Genomic DNA, 20,980 nt, shown 5'->3' with positions numbered 1-20,980 from the left:
ACATTTATCCAGCAATAGGTCAATTGTCAAGACCACCTGACTTCATTCCACACAGCATTTACTGAGTACGTAGGAGGCGCCACACGTGCAACAAATGACAGCCAAACAGTGTTTTCTTAGTGGAACAGAGAGCAGGCAGGCCCAGAGAGCAAGGGAGGACTCAGCCGTGCGGGGGAGGGGAAAAGGCAGGCTCTCCTGGCAGTCGCTCTATCTGCCCTGGGCAAGGGTCTAGGCAGAGAAGGCAGAAGAGCACTGCAGGCAGAAGGAACAGCAGGAACAGAGGCACAGAGATGGGAAAGGAGGATGGGCTGATCCCCAACCCCCCCAGTGAGTGACAAGGGGGCAGCGGCAGGTCGGCTAAGCATCCTTCCTTCTGGGTCAGCAGTCCGGGTGGACGGCCCTTTGCTGTCTGACCCTCTCTGTTTGTACAACCCAATGTCTCACTGAAAGCCCTCCCATTTCTGTATTCCCATCAACATGCTCTGCAGCTCTGGCAGCTGGACAGGGTGGGCATTATTCCCGACTTGCAGATGGGGGTGCTGGGGCTCAGAGGGGACCTGGGCTGCCTCCAATCAAGGCCACAGGGAGGGAGTGGCCAGGACTAGAATCCGGGTCCTTGGACCCCCAAGCCTGCCCCCCTTTTCTCCTAGCCTCTGCAGTAACACACATTTGGAAAGTTCCAGAGATCCTCTGTCCGGGGTTCCCACACTGCTCAGGCTCCATGGCCCATCCCCAGTGCCCTGCTGAACTCTAGTCCCTGTTTCCATGGAGACAATAAGAAGAGAATCCTCTTTCTCTCCATCGCAAGCCAAGACAATGCGGCTGTGGCCACAGGCTATATTTGTCAGGGGGTACCAGTGGGATTTGGAGATGTAGCTCAGGAAACTGGCCACTGGCTCTGTAGAAGCAGATACACGAAGAGCTCTGGCCAATCTGCCAGAGCCCAGTGGGGCAGCAGGTGGGGGTGGGGAGACCAAGCCGGCGCACGGTTCTTGCGGAGTAGCTGGCCTGAAGTTCAGATACGCCTGGGGCAGAGTCGCTGCCGTAGCGCCCTTGTCCTGGAGGAAAAATGGCTCAGTGAGAAAAGACGGCTCTGCATGTAAGTCTGGTCCCACCTGAGGGAACCAGGAAGGGCTGTGAGCCGGTGACGTTTTTGCAGGAGCGCCAAAGCAAGAAGCCCAGACCGCAGGACGATAGGAGCTCCCTGGGGGAGCTCTGGTGTGGTGTGGTCCTGGGGACCTGGGGACTCAAATGACGCGCAGAGATGGACAGTGTGGGTCCAGGTTACTTACATCATGCAAGGGGTAGGCCGCCGAGTAGACACCATTGGCCAGCAGGCTCGTGATGCCTTGAAAATAAAGGCAGAGAGAGGGTTACGGACCAGTCATGTTTCCTGCGGCTCCGGGTTCCATCAGAGAGATCCTAGGACTGTCTCAATCACTGACAATTTTTTCAAAGCGAGCCACACCTGGTCGCACAGAGCCCGGCCACCTTTCTGGGGTTTCCTCCCCGGGTTTGACTGGGAGATGATAAAAACATGCTCTGTTGGCAGAATTAGACAGAGAGGAAACCCCAAGAGGAAGTGACACCTGGGAGGAAGGAGGGACCCCCAAACCTGCGATTCACCAGCTACCCCCACCTGCTTGAGGGCAAGCCTGCAGATGAATGAGGGAAGTGGAATGTAAGTGGTTAGAGAAGCTGAATCATGAGAAAAATATGGATGGGAAAATTGATGGTGTCAGAAAACACACATACAATTTGGAATTAGATTTTAGGTTGATTGGAAAAGCCGAAGAGGAGGCCTGCGGGCCCCACACGGGGCAGAGGCACTTACCGTATCTATCACACTTGCGCCTCTTATTTAAAAGGGCAGAGTCCTTCTTTCTTCCCTCTCCTTGCCCTGTTTATACATCCGGCTATTAGTTATACATGAATGAGGCCCGGAAAGGATCAAAGCTGTGTCTGGGGGGCAAGGTGCTCATTCTTGCCAGCCAGTGCTCCTGGGGGGCAGTGGAATGATGACCAGGTCCTAGTTTGTTGCTGCTCAACGCCCTGCACTGGGAGCAGGATAAACATAACCACACCTGCACCTCCCAGAGTCCAGAGGTGTGGACTCAGATGCCCAGCCCCAGAGTAAGGGGGGAAGGCAGAGCCTGGCTGTGCATGGGGCCTGGGGTTCTTGGAGATCTGATCTGGGGGAGCTAGAGCTGCCCAGGAGTTTCTATGAAGCCCTTTGCTGGTCACAGAACCCTCCTCCTGGCCTAAGAGCCGTTCTAGGTAGTAAGTAGGTCAGACATTTCAGTAGCCTGGTTGTCCCACTTATGACTACTCTGTTCTGGCACGGGTGGCAACGTCTTTCTGTGAAATCTACTTAGAAATAGACCATCTCCTCAGCTAGTGATCTGGGCTGATCAGGGCACTTGAGAACGCTTGGAAACCCAAAGCAGAGTAAGGTGGGGGCATGTGGCCAAAATCCCCTGGCTGGAAAGTTCAGCTATGATAAAACGTGGAGGAGGGGCCTGATTTATCGTCCCCAGAGCTCTGTCAACACCGTGCTGCCACAGGGTCTTTGCACAGGCTGTGCTCTCTATCTGGAAGGCCCACCTCTCTAACACCACCTCATCAGAAAGACCACTGATCACCGATTCTAAATCCCCCCTCACTACCCAGCCCCTTCAACCTGAAAGACTATGTTCTGGTTTACCTGGTTCTCTCTGATCTGTCTCCTTCCTCCAGAGCAGAAACTCCCTGAGGGTGGGGTCCTACCTGACCCAGAGGCTAGTGGGTGACAGACCCCATCTATGAATCTGGAGGTCAGGAGGGCTTTCAGACAAGGTGCCAGTGTGGAATGGGGAGCAGAGAAGGACCATCTGTCTGCTCTGTCACTGTTGCTGGGAACCAGCCCCACCATGGAACTTGTCAGAAGACAGAGACAGCTCCCCCCAACCAGGATGGCCTGGTGTGGGGTCAGCTCTGAGTGAGAAGGGCCCAACCCTGAACTCTTGACAAAACTTCACAGCAACCACACAAATCTTCACCCGCAGGGACCCCGTGCATTTAGTCACTCAGTCATGTCTGACTCTGCGACCCTATGGACTGTAGCCTGCCAGGGAGACTGAGGTCAGAGACGCATCGCTGGGGCTGCTGCTGTTGCTAAGTCGCTTCAGTCGTGTCCGACTCTGTGCGACCCCATAGACGGCAGCCCACCAGGCTCCCCTGTCCCTGGGATTCTCCAGGCAAGAACACTGGAGTGGGTTGCCATTTCCTTCTCCATCGCTGGGGCTAGGCCCATGCTTCTCCCACCTCTGGTGGCCTGGATCACCCTGGAGGATCTTGCTCCATCGGACGCTGGGCTATGGGGTCAGTTTTCCTGGCTTCCTCTTGACTCCTGAATTCCCCCCTGCCCAGTGACTTAGGACACAGGCTTAGAGATTTCAGTCCCAGAAGGGTGGCCCTGTGACCATTGGCCACACACGGCAGGGGACATGCACCCACCTGACCCTGAAGGTGGCATCCTCTCCCCTCCCCCGCATCCCGGGCCTGCCCCAGCCTTCAGCTGAGAGCATCTCACTCCTGCCTCCACCCCCCCAGGAAGCCAATAGGGAAGGGGGTCTCCCCTGGTGCATAGGCTCTTACCAGACCCTCCCCGCACCCTTGAACCCCAGCCATGAAACTTCAGACCCTTCTAGAGCACGAAGGACTGTGCTGTGAGCTCAGCTCTCAGCAGTCGTAAAACAGGTCCAGGAGAAGCAAGGAAAGGCTGGGGAAAGGCGTCCCTTTGTCCTGAAATGATTTGCTTTAGCAAATTCAGCCCAGGCTGTGGGCAAGGGACCCCCATGGGGAGAGGGTTCCCTCTGCACGCTTTGGTCAGAAAGGTTTTGCACCTGTGGTTCAGATGTTCTGTAAACTGGCACCCGAGGAGCCCAGCGGCGATGGTTTTGTGGCAGGTTCTGCATCCAGGCACCCCTTCCAGCAGGGCCGCAGCCCAGGGTGGAAGGCGGGGGAGGCACCTTCTAGACTGCATGTGTGTCTGGCAAATGGCTGAGGATGGTGCCCCCACAGGAACCCTAACAATCTCCCCTTGGATGAGAAGGTCAAGAGCAGGGTGAGACCCCTTGATGGCCCCTTCAGTTTCCCGCAGGCAGGATTCACTGCCTCTGCTAGGAGAGGTGCCTCAGGCCACTGCCGACGCCTCCAGCCAGAGACGAGAATCCTTTGGTGCTTAAAAGAGCCGTAAAATCGCCTTGTGGTCCTGGAATGGCTCTCCTGCCTTGAAACGGTTACATAGGCTTAAATCAAAACTCTCTGGAAAGCCCCAGCCCAGCCGCCCAGCAGCCACAGAGAAGATGGGGAGGAAGATCACACAGCGAGACAAGTGCTGATCTCAAGCCCCAAGCACGCCCTTACCCATGCTGTACTTGGCCTTCGTACACGTTGTTCTTTTCAGGATTTCGTAGACCTGTGGTGGAGACAGGGGAGGGGGCCGCAGTTACTCCATCGAGGGTTGCTGGGAAGGGTGGTGGTGACTGTGACGGGCCTCCCGCGTCCCCCTAGGATGGTGTCAGGACAGGTCACCTTGAAAGGCCCTTGCCGAGCTGGTGCCCAGGGGTATGGGCGTCCAGTGCACGGCATGTTTCTGCCCCTCTGGCTGAGAGGTGAGTTGGAATTCAGAGGTGTGAGGGCCCTGCCCATAGGACCGCTCTCTGAGTGACCCTGGATGTTCTAGAGACTCAAGCTCCTTTCAGTTCAGTTCAGTTGCTCAGTCATGTTCGACTTTTTGCAGACCCCATGGACTGCAGGCTTCCCTGTCCATCACCAACTCCTGGAGATTGCTCAAACTCACGCCCATCAAGTCAGTGATGCCATCCAACCATCTTTAACAAATTACTTCACTTTGATCCTTGGGAGCCCAGGCCTGGGGGTCTGCCTGTCTGCATTTGAGTCCTTGAAGCTGTGGGGTCTTGGGCCAACTACCTTGTGCCCTGAGCCTCAGTTTCCCCATCTGCAGAATGAGATGAAAAGAACTGACCCTGCACCGTAGGTGTTCGGGTCAGAGCACTCCAACCCCTCCACACCTCCGAGGTCCTGCCTCCCAGTGCCCCTCAGGCCCTGAGGTGTCTGACTTCTGTTCACCTGCCCAGCTCTGTCCCAGCAACCCAGACTCCTGTCTGCCCCTCACTCACTGGCCCTCTCCTGGGACCCCAGGGTCTTCACCCTGGCCATTCCTTTCACCAGAAACGCTTGTCCCCCAAGAGCTAAGTGGCTGCAGGGCCACCTTAACTAACAGGCAACCGAGGAGCCATGGTCCCACTGCTCCACCTTCTAATTTTGCTCTCTCTTCCCTTTTCTTTTCGGCTGCACCTCGTAGCTTGTAGGATCTCAGTTCCCCAACCAGGGACTGAACCCTGGCCCCAGCAGTGAAAGTGTGGCACACTAACCACTGGATTGCCAGAGAGTTCCCTAACTCGGCTCTCTCATCCTGGATCCCTCCACACTTGCCAAGTATCAACGTTGCCTCTCCCTTCCTGCTTGTCTTGGGAAGACACCAGGTGCTCAGCAACTGATTGATGAGTGAATGAATGAATCACCCAGTGAGCTGGCTCCCTCCCCGACACTTTCGGAATCTCATCGGTGGCCTCATCCTGACCTTGCTGCTTCTACCGTAATCACCTCTTCCCTTCCACATGCAGTTATAGCCCTGGTTCACCACCACCACTATGACCCCATATCCACCCTCTTCCATGTCTGGCCACTGGTGGTGATTTTTTTAGGACCTTGCTCCACAACCATCTATGGCTCCCTAGTGCCTACAGGCTGAAGATTCCCCATGGTTCCCTGATGATCCTGGCTCCTACCCACCTGCACATTGGGCTGCCCAGTGCCAGGAGCACAGGGAAGGAGGCAGGAAGGACTGTCATAGCCTTGTCTAGAATGATGATGGGTCTCTGAGACCATAGGATCGAACTAACCAAGGGCAGAGTTTTGAGTCACCAAAGAGCTTCTCGGGTGCATTGGTGGTTTACAAACTGGCCTTCAAGATCTCCAGGAGACAGTGACCCGCCCCCCAGAGGTAATCAGAGCCAAGGATGATTCAGCTAACCCTTACTGGCTCTGGCAGAATAGCTTTCTGTGACTTGGGGATCATGTTTGAATTCAATTATAAAGCAGATCCTAAACAAGATGGGGCCCAGAGCCTTCATTCACATATGCCCCCCAACCTCAGGCCACCTCCTGACAACAAGAATGAATTTACAAATTTACACCCTACCCTTGCAGGAGCATCCTGGTGATCCCCGGTAATATAAAACCGGGGCACACATACATACAGCAGGTTCCCAGGTCTCCCCACTGGCCATTCCTATCCTCCCTCATCCCAAAATGACAAAGGAAAAAAATGAAACCATTCAGGTTCAGCTGGGTCCAGTTCTCTGAAGCAGTCAGTGGCCAAGAGGAAGTTACCTCTCTTGGACACTTATCAACCCCAAACTACACCGGCCGCTGGCATTTTTGCATAAATGAATTCCTCCTTGCTTATTATAATGAGGTTGAATTTCACCAATAACACAATCAATAATAACAGTAGGCCCTGCATCCAGGTCACCCTCGGTGGGGGCACAAGGCAGCCCTTTGAGCAGGAGGCCACCACGGAAGCGGCCAGGCTGGGAGGGGACACCGAGTGGATGGGACCTGGGTCTGTCTGTCCAGGCGTTGGCCCGAGCTCCCCATGCCAGGGCAGCATGCACCGCTGTCCCGTGCCTGGCGCCTGCCAGCCTCGACATACAGCTGTGAGGGGCAGCTGTCTGCTCCAGGTCAAGCGGCTGCCTGCTCTCTGCCCTGCCCCTCTTCTCGCCGGGTTGGGAAGAGAGAAAAGCAGCGGCTTGGCCGCCAGGTTAATCCTTGTTTAGATAGAAGTTGGGTCCCAAGCTGGGCACAGCCCAGCATGGCTGGTGGACAAGTTGGTGGCTGCTGGATAAACGTTAAACCAATACCTGGAGTAGGGCAGAGTGGCCTAGTCAGATTTTAAATCACAGTTTGCTCGTCTGGCAAAGCCCTGGAAATCTAGCCCCAACCCTCATGCCTTTGTCTGCACCACACCATCAGTCCCACCTGGCCGGCCTGCTCAGAACCCTCCAGGCAGAGAGGAATGTACAGATTCCATAAGGGCAGTGGCAAGGAGGCAGGAGAGGTATGCGGGGAGCCGCGAAGACACGGGAACATTCTGAAATAACCTGCGGGGTCTGGAGTCCCTCTGCCTCCTTCCCGCGGATCCACCCGTCCTTCCCCTGGGCTCCTCACAGCCAGCTGGTTTTATTATTCTCATTATTTCTAACACAGACAATTAGAGTACCCCCACCCAGGGGAATTTAGCTGAAATGAAATTATCATCCCATTTCCCGGGGGCCACCTTGCTGAGGAGCTGTGGATTCCCATGAGTGAGTGATACTTACTATCGTGCTCCGAGTTTTGCTGTCGAAAAAGGAATCCTTGTCAGACAGATCAAATCTGTTGAAATATTGGGGAGAAAAAAGACACACAGCTCATTGGAGTTAGCTCTCCTGGTTTCCAAGGCCCTAAGGGGTCACACTACCCCTGTGAACGGTGACCGTGAAATCGGCAAAGCTCAGTCCGCCTGCTGGGTGTGACCCAACCCTGGATGTTTGGAAGGATCTGTCTCATCCTCACCCACTGGACCCACACAGGGTCATGGTGTGGGTGGGGGAGGTGATCCTAGCAGCAAATGTGGTCAGACCCCCCTCTTCAAGGACCCTTTTTCTTTTTGAGGACACCCTCAGGGGGCAATTTCACTTCTGCTTCAGTGACACCAGGGCGATCATACTCTTGGATATTTTAACATTTGAGACAGTCTCACTGTAATTCCCAAATGGTTTCAGTCCTTAGGTCTTGGGACACACAGATGTCTTAGGGCTAGAGGGCAGAGGGACATGTCTGGAATCTATCACCCACTCCCCAAGACAGTCAGGGTTGAGCTGGGGAGGGCTACTCAGGGTGGGGGTGGCCCAGAGCCTGGAGGAGAACCAGGCCTGCAAGACGGGTTGTTGAGGAAGGCAGCGGGGGCATAGCCGAGGGAGGCCGGGGCCCTATGTGCGGTGGAAGGGGGGGTGTCTCCCTCTCATGCCCAGAGGCCTGGGGCCTGGAGCTGGAGGGGGAAGCTGGGCTAGGGCACTTCCTCTCTCATGTCTGATCCCCAGCAGGACTGGGAAACAGCGATGAAGCATGTGGCCCTTGCCCTATGACTAACACCCGGGCCAGAGCAGAAGCTCCAGTTCTGAGCCGAGGCCCAGTTCTGTGGGTCCCATGGGACGAGGGGTGTCCAGGGGCCTCCCACTCCCCACAGCTTTGTCATCCTAACCCCACAGGATTCCCAGACTCCAAACTTTCTATTCCTACTCCCACCCATGCTCCAGCTCTGCCCAGCGAGGCCGTGCAGCCGCCACTGACCCAGGTGGCTACGCCCCACTGCCCGTCAGGAGTGGGGGAGGAGGGAAGGTTCCAGAAGAGGTGCAGCCCTGCCAGCCCCCCCCACCCCGCCTCCACTAGCTGCAAGACCTGGGCCCCAGAACTCCGGCTAGTGGGCTGCTTTCCAATTCTCAGCTCCCAGAGGTCGGCAGACTTCAGGGGCTACAGTCAACCTTGCCCAGTTCCTCAGAACACATCCTGAGAGGGACGGAGTCAGGCAGGGGAGGGGACCCAGGCATGCCCTCACTTGGGCCTGTGATAGTTTTCCTAAGTGTCACCCAGCAGAAGGAGAGATTTTTGTCCCCTTAATTCCTCAGTTCATAGTGACCTCGGAGGTTATTTCCAGGGCCCCTTCTGTGCTCAAGAACCACAAGCTCTTACGGGAATATGCTCCAGGGGCTGAAGTGGCCACTCCTTTGGGTGGGGGAGGGATGGAGAATTCTGGTTGGTCCTGCAGACTATATCATTAGGCAAGTCCAGCGTGGGGTGTTGTCACCACACAGCAGGCCCCGCCCTCCCAGGGAAGGGGTGGGCAGGTGGGGCCCCCACTTACAGGTGCTGCTTCTCCCGGGAGAAGGGGTAGGAGAGCCTCTTGGTGGTCTGGGGTCTGTGCTCCGCCACCTTAGGCTGGATGGGGTCTGTGATCTTCTGGAGCACAGAGTTGATCTTCTTGAGGAGGCCTCGAGTCTCGCTGATGTGATATAGCTGCAGACCAGGCAGGACAGGGGGACATGTCATCTGCTGAGCCCTGATCCTGGGCATCTCTTCTGAGCTGGTCGGGGAGGCAGCCCCTTCCCCTCTAACACCCCCCCCCCAACCCCCGCCCCTGGAGCTGGCTGGCCTGGGAACAGGGGGTGGGGATGGGCCAGGATGCCTCATCCAGGCCCGGGGTTTTCTGAAAGCTCAGAGTTTCGGGAGATCCCAGCCAAAAGGGCAATTCTAGTACATTCCAGGGAACTTCCCCCAACTTTGCATTTGTTTAAAAAGAGGCAATCCAAAGGATGCTAGTGGATTTGAGAAGCTGGGAGCTGACATTCCTGAGAACAGTTTCCCTCTCCACGCTCACAAGTAAACCCTGAGGCCTCCCTGAGCTCCTGGGACATACAGGGCTCCCAGCTTGATGTTGTCAGAGATCAAGAAGAAAAGCCCCAGCAAGCCAGAAAACATAATCATATAAAACGAGTCTGATGAACCAGCTGAAATACTGAACATCGGAACAATGGAGCAGGAAGGTTCCCTGTGTTTGTGTTTATGAGAAGTTCTCGGGCCCCTGTGCCATCTCTGTGGGGCCCAGACTGTAACCTCTGCCCTCCCAGGGGACCCTGGGACCCTCCTGCCCTCTTGGGGTGGGGGCGGCTGAAGCTCCCTTGGGCTTTTTCCTAACAACCCAGACCCTCCCGATGTTGTTCTCCTGCCAGCTTCCCTGACAGACAGATCCGGGGACCCCTTGGAAGCAGAAGCATCATCGCTGACCTTCTTTGTCGGCATCTTCAGCTTCAAAAACTCGGCTTCTCGGCACAGCACATTCCAGGGTGCGTGGATTTTTACAAATCCAACCCCGTGAATTTTTGTCTAGAAAGAGGGGAGAGGGCTTCAGTCAGCATGGGTGGATGTGTTGGGGCTAAAAACCATTTTTACCTTCAGGGCAACTACAGTTTACAAGATGGCAGCAGGTGGGGCTCCTTCTGCTCATCAACTCTGGGCTCCTCTGACGATGCTCCCTGGCACCCTTAGAATCCCCTGCAGATGGCACAAGAAAGCTGGTGGTTGGGTGGGCCCCTGGCATCCCACAGGAGTGATGAACAGGGGGTGGGGCGCGGTGCCTGGAGGGAGGTCCTGACCCCACAACACCTGGGAGGTACTTGGGGGGAAGCTGAGGGCCCCCAGAGCAGTCTGAGCCATGAAAGACCTTTCCCATCCAAGACTCCAGGCCCTTCGACTGAGGGGGTGTATTCAGTGTCCCCAGGGTCCCCAAGCAGGGCTGAGGAGCTGACAGTGAAGACAGTCCCCTCCAGGCACCTCTGTGGGTCAGGACACACCTCTGGCCGGACTGGACCTCCCCCTTCCCCGTCTGCCAGCTCCCCTGGGTCCGCACTGCCTTTATCCTAATGTGAGTGGGCTCGAGACCGGCCTGTGTGCAAGTCCATCACCCTAAGCTGCTGTGAACTTGGACAGTCACTCCTCTCTGGTCCAGTGTGTCTGAATGACAGGATCAGGCAGCAGAGGGTCACGTTGGGCCAGGAACCACACAAGCTATGATAAGAGCTTTGAGGACCGACTCCAGTGGTAATAGCCGCCTCTCCCTGCCACCCCAGCCCAGCCCGAACCTGACAGCGTGATGGGCTGTTCCTCCGCCCTCCTTGGCGCCGGGCCGCACTCCACTGAGGCACCGGCCGCTCTGCCTGTCCTTCTCCGCCCCTAGCCCACCAGGACGGCCGCTCCTGCCGTCCACCCACTGTGCGAGCAGGCGGGAGGGCGGGGGCCCCACTCTAGGGCCATCTCATCGGTGTACGGGCTGACCCGTGGGGCCGGCGGCAGGCTGAGCCCACTGCGCCCGCCACCTCAGACAGTGATCCCAGTATCAGGGTGGCCACCGCGCTCTCTGCTGCCTGTGGGCCTCTCTGCCGAGAGCCCGGGGACGACCTTGCTGGAGCGGCTGGCACTTCCTCAGACCTGGAAGCTTTCTGGTGTCACACCTTCCTGCCCGGGTGCAGTGGCAGCAAGGGAGGCTCGAGCTATCGCGGCCCCTCTCAGTCACTGGCTGGCACCACAACGGGCCCTTTCTCCAAGCAAGTGACCGTTAGTGAGCAGCTGTCCACCAGCGACCGTTAGCGGTCCTGCTCAGCCATTGGTCAGTGCCATGGTAAACCCCGCCCCTAGCAAGCGGCCATTAGTGGGCAGCTGTCCACCAGCGACCGTTAGCGGTCCGGCTCAGCCATTGGTCAGTGCCACGATAAGCCCCGCCCCCAAGCCAGAGCTCATTAGTGATCTTGCTCAGTCATTGGTCAGTGCCATAGTGGTCCCGCTCCCTCCCTCTTATATGTAAATGGAGCCCGAGTTTGGACTGAGGGAAGATGGTTTTTTGAGACGCTAGTCTGCCGTTCTCGGTTTACTAGCTTTCTGGTTAAAGTCGTTATTCGTTGTTCCAGCAACTCATCTCCCCATTTATTGGCCTGTCCTGTGGCGAGCAGAACAAGCTTGGGCTCGGTAATACAATGAGCTCGATGGGGAAGGCAGGACCACTGCTCCCTTCCCGGATGGGGACACTGAGGTTTGGAGAGATGAAGTCACCGCCTAGGTTCCTCAGAAAATTAAAACGAGAGCCACCATCTGACCCAGCCATCTCACTTCCGGGTAGCCAGCCCAAGACAATGACATCATTGTCTTGGAGACAGAAGCGCACTCCCACATTCTCTGCAGCCTTACTCAGGACAGCCAAGATACAGAGACGACTAAGTGTCGTTCAGTGGATGAGCAGATCAGGAAGGTGTGGTAGATAGATACAGTGGGGTATTATTCAGCCGTATAAAGAAGGCAATCCCGCCGTTTGTGACAACACACAAACCTGGAGGACAGTCTGCTCAATGAAACTAGTCAGAGCGACAAGCATTGTATGGTATCACTTATGTGTAGAATCAATAAAAGCCAATTTCACATGCATGGAGTAGAGCAGTGGAGTAGAGCCAGGCGCTGGGTCAGGGGGATGGGGAGATGTAGGTGAGAGGGACCAACTTTCAGTTATAAGATGAAGTTCTGAGGACCTAATGAACAGCGGGGTGACCGTAATTAATAATATGGTATTGTGTACTTGAGAGGTGTTGAGAGACCAAAGCATCCTCACCACACACATGTGTGTACACACACACACACACTCAGAGTTAACTGTGTGAGGCGATGTGTGTGTTGGGCAATCATTCCATGACGTCTATGGGCATCAAGTCATCACAATGTAGACTTGAAATACACACAAACTGTATCTGTCAATGACTCCTTAGTGAGGCTGGGGGTCTAAAATCAGGGCCTGGAACCTTGTAGCTGGGGGGTGTGGGAACCTGGATTCACATGCAGGCTGTACACACTCTTAATCACAGGTGAGACCTGAAGCAACCCAGCAACTCTCCATTTTTCTTTTTCTGTTCTTCTCTGTTGCCCTTGCCATTTGTGTTTAGCAGATTCCCAGTATCAATGAGCAGCATCAATGCAGCAGTAGTGTTTCCCCATCTAAGGCAGGCGCATGTAACACCAGCAGACTCCCCAATTGTCTCGAGATAACTGGGATGCTGCGTCATAACAAAAAGCAAAGAAACACGACATTCCCCCAGACAGAGCTGCCCGACGGCACTGAAGACTATGGTCCACCAGACTTCCCAAGGGGACCCCCAGGGACTTAGAGCCCACACTGGGCCCCCCAGCTTGAGGCCACACTTGCCTTTCCACCATTCTGGGGATCCTGGCAGAAGAAAGCCTGTCCATGGGAGGGGGATGGGGCGGCCGGCCTGTGGGACTCAGGGCAGGACTGACTTGGGTCTGTGCTGGGCTCCAAGTCCAGTCACCACCCTTGAAGTGTACAAAGTTCTTGGGATCACTGTAGGTTTTTGGCAAAAAGCAATGGAGCCAAAGTCACTTAGCATGGTTTATAAGAAAAAATCCTCAGTGGGCCAAACACATTCACTCAGCGCCAGCCTCAGCCCCTGGAATGCAGACTCCTGGTCATCTGTGGCTGTGCCTGCAGCCCGCCAGGGCAAGGGGAGCCTCCCAGACACCAGGTGCCACGTGGGGTTCTTCCCCCACTTTGAGTGAAAGGCTACACCCCCCTGGATGAACCCGGCTCTCCCCTCCACCTCTGATGCTGAGGCCCCCACGCCTCCCATGACCAGAGGATGCAGCCTCTCCCGGGGCCTCCATGTCACTGCACAGGCCTTGTCCATGTGGCCCCGACAGGCAGGGTGAGTCCTGTGTGGAGCCTCCCAGCTCGCTGGCCTCGCTGCCCACATCGGGGCCGTGCAGGAGCACTGCGTGTCCACTGAACAAGTGGATGAGGGCCCCTCACAATGACAGTGATGACGAGGAGGAGGAGGAGGTGAAGGGGGCTGAGATCCAAGTGTCAGTCCCTGATTCAGGCATCTGTGCATATTAAATCATTTAACCTCACGACAAAGTTGTGTGTTGGGGGTGGGGGGGTGGGCAGCGGGTCCTGCCACTGTTCTCACCTTGGAACTGGCAAGTTCACTGTCAGCCCAAGAGCGGCTGCAGCCACTGGCCACAGACTGGACAGCTTTAACACGAATTCATTCTCCCCCAGTTCTGGAGTCCGAAACCTGTGATCAAGGTGTGGGCAGGCCTGAGCTCCCTCCAGAGGCTCCAGGGGAGGGTCCCTCTGGCCTGGTTCAGCCCCTGGGGGACCCCAGGCCTCCCTGGGCTTGTGGCCACATCACCCTGACCTCTGCGTCCATTGGCACAAACCTTCTCCCCTGGGTGGTTCTGTGCCTCAGATCACCCCCTCTTCTCTTCCAAGGACACCTGTCATTGGATTTAGGGTCCACATGCATCCCGGGTGATCTGGTGCAGTGGTCAGTAACTTACTGCCATTTGCTGAGAACTTTCATCGGACTAAGGTCAACTTTGCAGGCTGCAGGAGGATGGACAGCTTTTGGGGCCACCACACAGCCCACCATACTTGTCGTGAAGCCACAGGGAAGAGCCTCAGTGGGCTTGGTGCAGGGAGCTTTGAAGAAGCAGGGCTCCAGGAGCTCAGTCCTGAGGCTGCCTCAAGAAGACAGGTAGGATCAGGACACTCGGGCACAGGGACCAGATGAGCAGGGCTCCCAGGTGTGCTGGTGGGCGCGGGGCTTGCCTGCAGGGGGCCAAGACCCGACATGATGGCCCAGGGCTGGGGGACACAGCGCCTGGGTTTGGGAATGGACACATCCCAGCACAGACTAGGGGAGGCAGGCCCGGGGGCTCAGGCCAGAGGAGCCCAGATCTTCCTGCTGCCCTCAAGGGGCAGGTCGGATAGGCACAGGAGGGAGCCGTGGTTTAAGCGACCTGGGTTGGAGTCCGGTCTGCCACTGTGTTGTCTCTGGCGAGTGACTCAGCCTCTCTGAGCCCACCTTTTGCTCCTCTGCAAATCTTTGCCATACGTGACTTGCTTCACAGCTGAGGGGAGTTCTTGGTGCTCTCAGGACCCCTGCCCAACCCCATGGCTGGGGCCATTCCGCCTCTCCACGACCTTGAGGCCGCTAAGACCACCCCTCCACAGACTCTCTTTGCCAAGAAGCTGGAAGCCGCTTCCCCTACCCTAGGAAGCCCTGGGGCACCGAGACCCAAGAGGTAGCAACGCCTCCAGCCTGGGGGCTCCCAGGCGTGGGGCTGACCACAGGGGGCGCTGTGACATATCTGTGGATGGCCCCATACAGCCAACCCCGTCTTTCTTGTTACAGCCCAGGTTTATTTCTGTGCGCTCTGCTCAGCCGCACGCAAAGACCCAAAATATATTCCTCCGAGTCCGTGGAGATTTCTCTTGACGGTGGTCAAGAAGCAGTGCCCGGGCCGGCATCCCTGGGAAAACACGCTCTGCTGTTTACGTGAGCGACAGGGTCCCTCCCAGAAAAACATCTGGCAGGATCGGGAAAGGGTCGTGGGACTCGTTGGATGAGGACACATATGGGATGTTTTAAACCTTGGTGCCCGGCCTGACAGCAGTCTGCTCCCGGCGGGAAGAAACCGTGAGACGTTGGTCCCCTCTCCCAGTCGGACGGCCCAGAGCAGTGGCTTCTGTCCAGACTGGCTCCTCAGGTGGGGAGTCTGGGGGCCACACAACCCCGGGGGCCTTGGTGTGGGCATGCGCAGGGCCAAGGGGCTCAGGGAGGGGATGGGGTCAGGGCCCTTGCAATGGACTGCCACCAAATGCTGGACGAAGACAAGAAATACAATAAGAAAACAAATGTCATACCTTAAAGTTGCTAAAGAGCCAAGAAGGCCCAGAAAAGTGACCAGGACTGTGCCGTCCAAGTGGGGAAGGGGAAGGGGGAGGCTTGCCCAGCACAGACTGGACAGGATTAAACCTCCATTCCCGGCTCAACTCACAGAAATGGAGACCTCACCCCAGTCGCTCCTGGCACTTCCCTTTTAGAAGGAAGAAGGGAATCAGAACAAGGAAAAACATCCCTGGTGGGGGGGATTCCTGGTGGTCGAGGATGCCAAGGGCCCCTCTTCGTCCCCATGGCTGCCTGAGCCTGCGTGTGGATGTCACGGTCACCCATCTCTGCTGAAGGGTGGGCTGCGAGGTTGCTGGAAGGTTGGCCTCAGGGAGGCCGAGCGTGGGGTCCCTAGATGCCCCCAGAGGGCTCCCAGGCAGCACACCTCCCCAGCCCACCCTGACCCCGTAGCTGCTGCCCACCCCAGAGGGCCCCGTCACTGCCATCAGGGAATTAGGGGGTGCTGAGTGTTCAGGCCCGAGGGTGGTGGGGGCGCCTCCATGGCATCCTGTGTGTGCACCCCTCCCCAGCTCACGGTCCAGCAGGAGCTGTGGGGAGCATGTGTGCACGGCAAGGACACACAGGACGACTCCTGAGCACCGCTGGCCAGGAAGCCCCAGAGCCCCGGCGGGAGGCCTCGGCCGGATGTCTGACCACCACTGGGGCCTGGTCAACTTGCCCCTCTCAGCTCCAAGGATAACACCACCACCCGGAGGGCCTCTGATGCCAGGGCTGCTCTGCGGGAGGGGTCATGTTCTCCTCGAATGTGTTCAAGGCACGTGATGCCTGGTCAGTCCCTAATGACCGGGTGCATTCTTGGCAGCCCTGGTGCCTGCCTGCTCTTCCTGTTGGCACCGGGGTCCCACGTGGGTGTGAGCTGGAAGGCTGGTTCCAGGCTGGGTGTGTCTGCTTAGCTGACTGACGTGCCCCCCGGGAAGGAGAGCATCCGGCACCGGGTGGGCCTCATCCCCTCCTTCTCCTGATCGGCACCAGGACCACCTTCCTTCTAGTTCCCAGAGTGGGAAGACAGGGGCCTTTCTGTGTCACCTGAATGTGTCGTCTCACGGGAGTCCAGCTTGATGATATTTGCTGAGTGATGCAGGAGAGCTAGGGAGACAGTCCTTGCTGAGCTCCTACTGTGTGCTGGCCGAGGATTCTCCTGTGGTCCTTCCCTGACCTCTGGCAGCATCCCCAGCTTCACTTTAATACTCATGGACGAGGGGGCAGGCTGGGACCGCCACTGGGGCTGACCCCTGACTTGCTCATGCCCGCCCTCCACCTGGACGGCTCCCAGAGGGGACAGGAGAGAGCTCAGTCCCTGGGCAAGGGTCTGCATGGAGGCATTTCTGTGCTGTGGTTCCTGCTGACCATGTCTGCACCGCCCAGGAGGAGCTGTTGTGGTCACTCGGGGCTCACATGGTGCACTGGTACAAGCATGCCTTCTGCACATCCTGGACGTGGCACCCTCGACTGTCTCCCGTGAGCCAGGACCCAGAACGCGGTCTCTGAGGAAGCTGGGGCTGCAGGCCTGGCTGGGGCAGATTTACCCCTCAGCCCTTGGCACAGGGTCTGGCTCCCAAGGCCTGGCTTGTTGAAGGAATAAAAGACACGTATTCATTCACAGTGCTGCTCTGATGATGGGTGTGTAGGTTACTCAGATTCACACTCTCATGGAAAACAATTAAAAAGAAAAAAGAAGACCCAGAGGAGTAACTGCCCAAGATGGGGAGTCTAACAGAAGACTCCTCCCTCCCCATGGAGCTGGACTCCCAGGAGACGACACTTTCATTTGAGCCAGAAAGGGCATGCCTTCTCCAGACGCGGGAATCACAAGGAAGGTGGTGTTGGTGCCGAGAAGAAGGAGCAGGTGAGGACCCCAGTGGGTCCAGCCATGTCAGCCCATGACCTTGGTTCAGGGTGGTCCTATCCATAACGTCCTCAGATGAGTGGAGAATGCAAGTGCCAAGGCTTTCTGGATAAGGGCACCTTCTTCCTAGGCTTGGGAACTGCCCCATGGGTTATGGAAGGGTGGTGGCCAGTGGGGAAGAGTGCCAGGCCCACCAGAATGCAAGACAGCTGGAGGAAAACCAGCAGAAGTGACCCCCTCAGCTTTGGGATTCTGAGAGGATTAGATGGATAATAAATCCAATAAATCAGCTAAGCTCACCTCGTTTAGAGAAATAAACCTCAAGACAGAAAGGTCCTGCAAAGGACAGGAAACTATTAAAGAAAATGACACAGCCAACTTGGAAAAGAACCAAACAGAACTCGCAGAAATAAAAAAGTGTCATAACGAGAAGCGAAAATACAACAGACACGTTTGAAGACCCTTGACCTCTTCAGGAAAGGGAGATGCGAGAGGGCACAGAGCAGGGGCATGCTGACAACGTAGGCAGCCCCCTGCCCAGCCCCCTGTTCTCCAGGAAGAAAAACCAACCTTGATCTGTAGCTGCATCAGTTGCCAGTTTCCACGGTATAAACACTCCCGTCGTGGCCTGATTCATGCACCAAAGGGTTAACACCAGCTGGCAGAATTCCCGATGAGCCAGAAAGAGCTGACTCTGGCTCACAGTCAGCCTAGAGACATGGCAGGACATTAGAACCACAGCCAGAGGGGCACAGACTACCTGGAACCCGGGCAGGGCTGTCCTTGGGGAACTTTAAAGACAAGACTCTTAAAACATGTCCAGAATTCACTTGATAACAAGTACGCTTTCACAAAACCAAGAGAGGCCCAAAGGAAGCTAGGTGGGGTGTATAAAAGCCTCAGCACTTAAGACTCAAGAGACAGAAAAACTTTACAGCCAAAGAAATGAATGTGTAATGGTGGAATTATGAATAGAGATATGAGCAGCTTTAGGACTAGACAATGGCCCCTGACACCTCACTGTAGGAGAGGCTCATGGCATAGGCACTTAGCCTAGAGGTAGAAGTGAGATGGGGCTGAAGACCACATTTTGTTGTTCAGTCACTAAGTCATGACTGAGACCCCATGGACTGCAACACACCGGCTTCCCTGTCCTTTGCCATCTCCTAGAGCTTGCTCAAGTCAGTGATGCCATCCAACCATCTCATCCTCTGCTGTCCCTTTCTCCTCCTGCCTTAAATTTTTCCCAGCATCAGGTTCTTTTCCAATGAGTCAGTTCTTGGCATCAGTGGCCAAAATATTGGAGTTTCAGCTTCAGCATCAGTCCTTCCAATGAATATTCAGGGTTGATTTCCCAGAGGATTGACTGGTTTGATGTCCTTGCGGTCCAAGGGACTCTCAAGAGTCTTTTCCAGCACCACAGTTCAAAGCATCAATTCTTTGGCGCTCAGCCCTCTCTATAATCCAGTTATCGCGGTTCAGGGCAAAGAGTGTGACATGAGGACCCAGTACCCAGGTTCAAGTGCTGGCTCTGCCCCTGTCGGGCACAGTGGCCTTGAACTCCTTGCCCCACCTCTCAGAGCCTCAGTTCATTCCCTCTGTAAAGGGATCTGACCCCTGCACCACAAGGCGGGTCAGGGTGCCCACACAGGGTGGGGTGGGGATGGGGGTTTGCATCCAGGCTGACAAGTCCCCAAGAACGTCTGTTGCTCCACTGTCCTTACATATGGAGTTGTTGAAATTAGACTTCAGGTGCCTCAAAGTGGAGAACCCCTACCCCAATGTCCAGGCCATGAGGAGGGACTCCCCAGCTCCACTCCATGCTCATCACCGCACTTAGCCAACTGTCTCGGACACCAGCTCATGCCCACAAGGCCTCAGCTGGAAACTGCAAGAAACATGCCCCTATCCCCCGTCCTGTGTCCATGGCAACCCTGCCCACCCCCCCAGGAGGAAGGATGTGCCATCACCTCCATTCTACAGATGGAAAAACTGAGGTCCTGAGTGGGGAAGCTACTTGCCCGAGGCTGCTCAGCCCCCAGGAAGTGGCCGGGCTGGGTCTGCACCTGCACGCATGGCCTCAGAGAGTCTGGGTGGGATCTAAGCCTCCCTGGGAGCTCAGGTACCCTCACCGTGGCCTGACCGTGCGTCCTGGAGTCTGGTGTGGAGGTGGCTCCCATCCTCCTGCAGGCAGCTCCTTGCTTGCTCTTCAAAAAACAACATCCACAAAGACGGGAAACAGATGCCGCTGCGGCCCACACCAGCTCCGGGGAGGAACAAGGAGAAACTATAGCCCGCCCGCCCGGGGGTGCGGCGGCGAGCCCTGAACGGCAGCTTGAAAGCAAACTGACCCTGTAGGGTTCATGCATCTGTGGCCGCAACAATTCTGCCAAAGCTTGAGTCAAGTTCAACATCAGGGCAGTGCGGGCCTCGGTCACCCCCAGTACTCAGTCGGGATTTTACTGTGTGGCCTTTTCAGCCATGACCACTGGACATAAATAATGCCCTGGCTTTGAGGCTGGACTTAAAAAATGCTGATGGGTTTCAGTTACAAGGAAACATGCTGGCCCACAAGCTGCTCTTGTCCGTTTCCTGGGAACCCTGGCCACTGACTCCAACGCCACCGGAGGGACAGAGGAATGGGGGGTGGGCGGAAGAGGCACTCCTGCAGAAGGCAGGCCTGGGCCACCCGCCTCCGGGACCTTTCCCCACCATTTCCATCCTGTCTGCTGCCCCTGGGGTCTCTGATATGACACCCGTCCTGGACCCTCATGTGTGAAACTGACTTCAGGGGCCATCTTCTGGATCAAGGCGTCAGATCCTGATTTGACAACCAGGGCCCCTCCTGTGGGTGGCTGGGGAAATAATTTTTAAGCTGAGTTCCTCTGGGCCCATGGTGCCTGGGGGAGGTTTGGGGGCAAGTGGGTCACCTGTGATCACAGCCAGTCGGCCAGGCTCAGCCTCCATGTGTCTTATAAACGAAGTTATGAGCACGTTCCTTCCAGACCCGCCACTCCCCCCTCCACTGGGTTCCCGGCCCGGGGCACCCAGTGTGTGTGCGGGTCTCTGTCTGGGGTACCCCCGGGGCACTGGACAGTGTATTGGGGACCTGCGTGGACAGTGGAGGGGGAGGGTCCTTCCTTGGGGAAGTTTCTGACGGCTCCTGGGGAAACAGGTCTGCACACTCCTCACGTCTCCAAGCATGCACCAGGGTGAGAAGTGCAGTGAGGGGCCCACCTAGACCTGCTGAGTCAGAGCCTGCATCCTGACGACCTCAGGGGCTTCTGTGCACACCCCAGGACTCTGCACCAAGGCAGCCAGGCCAAGGCTTGGCTGCCCTGCTCAGCCCTCCAACCACAAGCGGTGCCTCCCCACCCGTGGCTGCACCTCGAGGGGTCCTGCATGAGCTCCCCCGACTCCGGGGATAACCGCTCGTGTGTAAAGGCTCAGCTTTGAGGTGGGATGAATGGTGCCCTCCAAAAGAGACACCCACATCCCAAGTCCCCATATTTGCGAGGGGGGCTTTATTCAGAAATGGGGTCTTGGCAGATGAAATCAAGTTAGATAAGGTTACAGTGGATTAGGTGGGCCTTATGCAGAATGATGGGTGTCTTTATAAGAAGAGGAGAGACAAACAGAGAGGAGGAGCCCAAGTGAG

At 56.5% G+C, this 20,980-nt stretch overlaps 1 protein-coding gene across 6 annotated transcripts in view; it reads right to left on the bottom strand.

Moving 5' to 3' along the window:
• Positions 1–20,980, bottom strand: part of ANO1 (anoctamin 1) — a 96,696-nt gene that overhangs the window by 63,314 nt on the left and 12,402 nt on the right. For 4 of the 6 annotated variants that reach the window (XM_040255286.1, XM_040255282.1, XM_040255281.1 and 1 more), the window contains exons 3-8: positions 9,952–10,050; positions 9,032–9,183; positions 7,449–7,503; positions 4,408–4,459; positions 1,835–1,900; positions 1,293–1,348 (exon numbers count right to left, since the gene is read on the bottom strand). In XM_040255286.1, the coding sequence (XP_040111220.1) occupies positions 1,293–1,348; positions 1,835–1,900; positions 4,408–4,459; positions 7,449–7,503; positions 9,032–9,183; positions 9,952–10,050 (480 nt within the window). The remainder of the gene's footprint in view (positions 1–1,292; positions 1,349–1,834; positions 1,901–4,407; positions 4,460–7,448; positions 7,504–9,031; positions 9,184–9,951; positions 10,051–20,980) is intronic. The other 2 variants (XM_040255283.1, XM_040255285.1) reach the window with 1 other exon arrangement.

Source organism: Oryx dammah, unplaced genomic scaffold (genome assembly GCF_014754425.2).
Source record: "Oryx dammah isolate SB20612 unplaced genomic scaffold, SCBI_Odam_1.1 HiC_scaffold_15, whole genome shotgun sequence".
Taxonomy (NCBI): Eukaryota; Metazoa; Chordata; class Mammalia; order Artiodactyla; family Bovidae; genus Oryx; species Oryx dammah.
The sequence above is the reverse complement of the archived record's forward strand: the minus strand, read 5'-3'. Positions and strand labels throughout refer to the sequence as shown.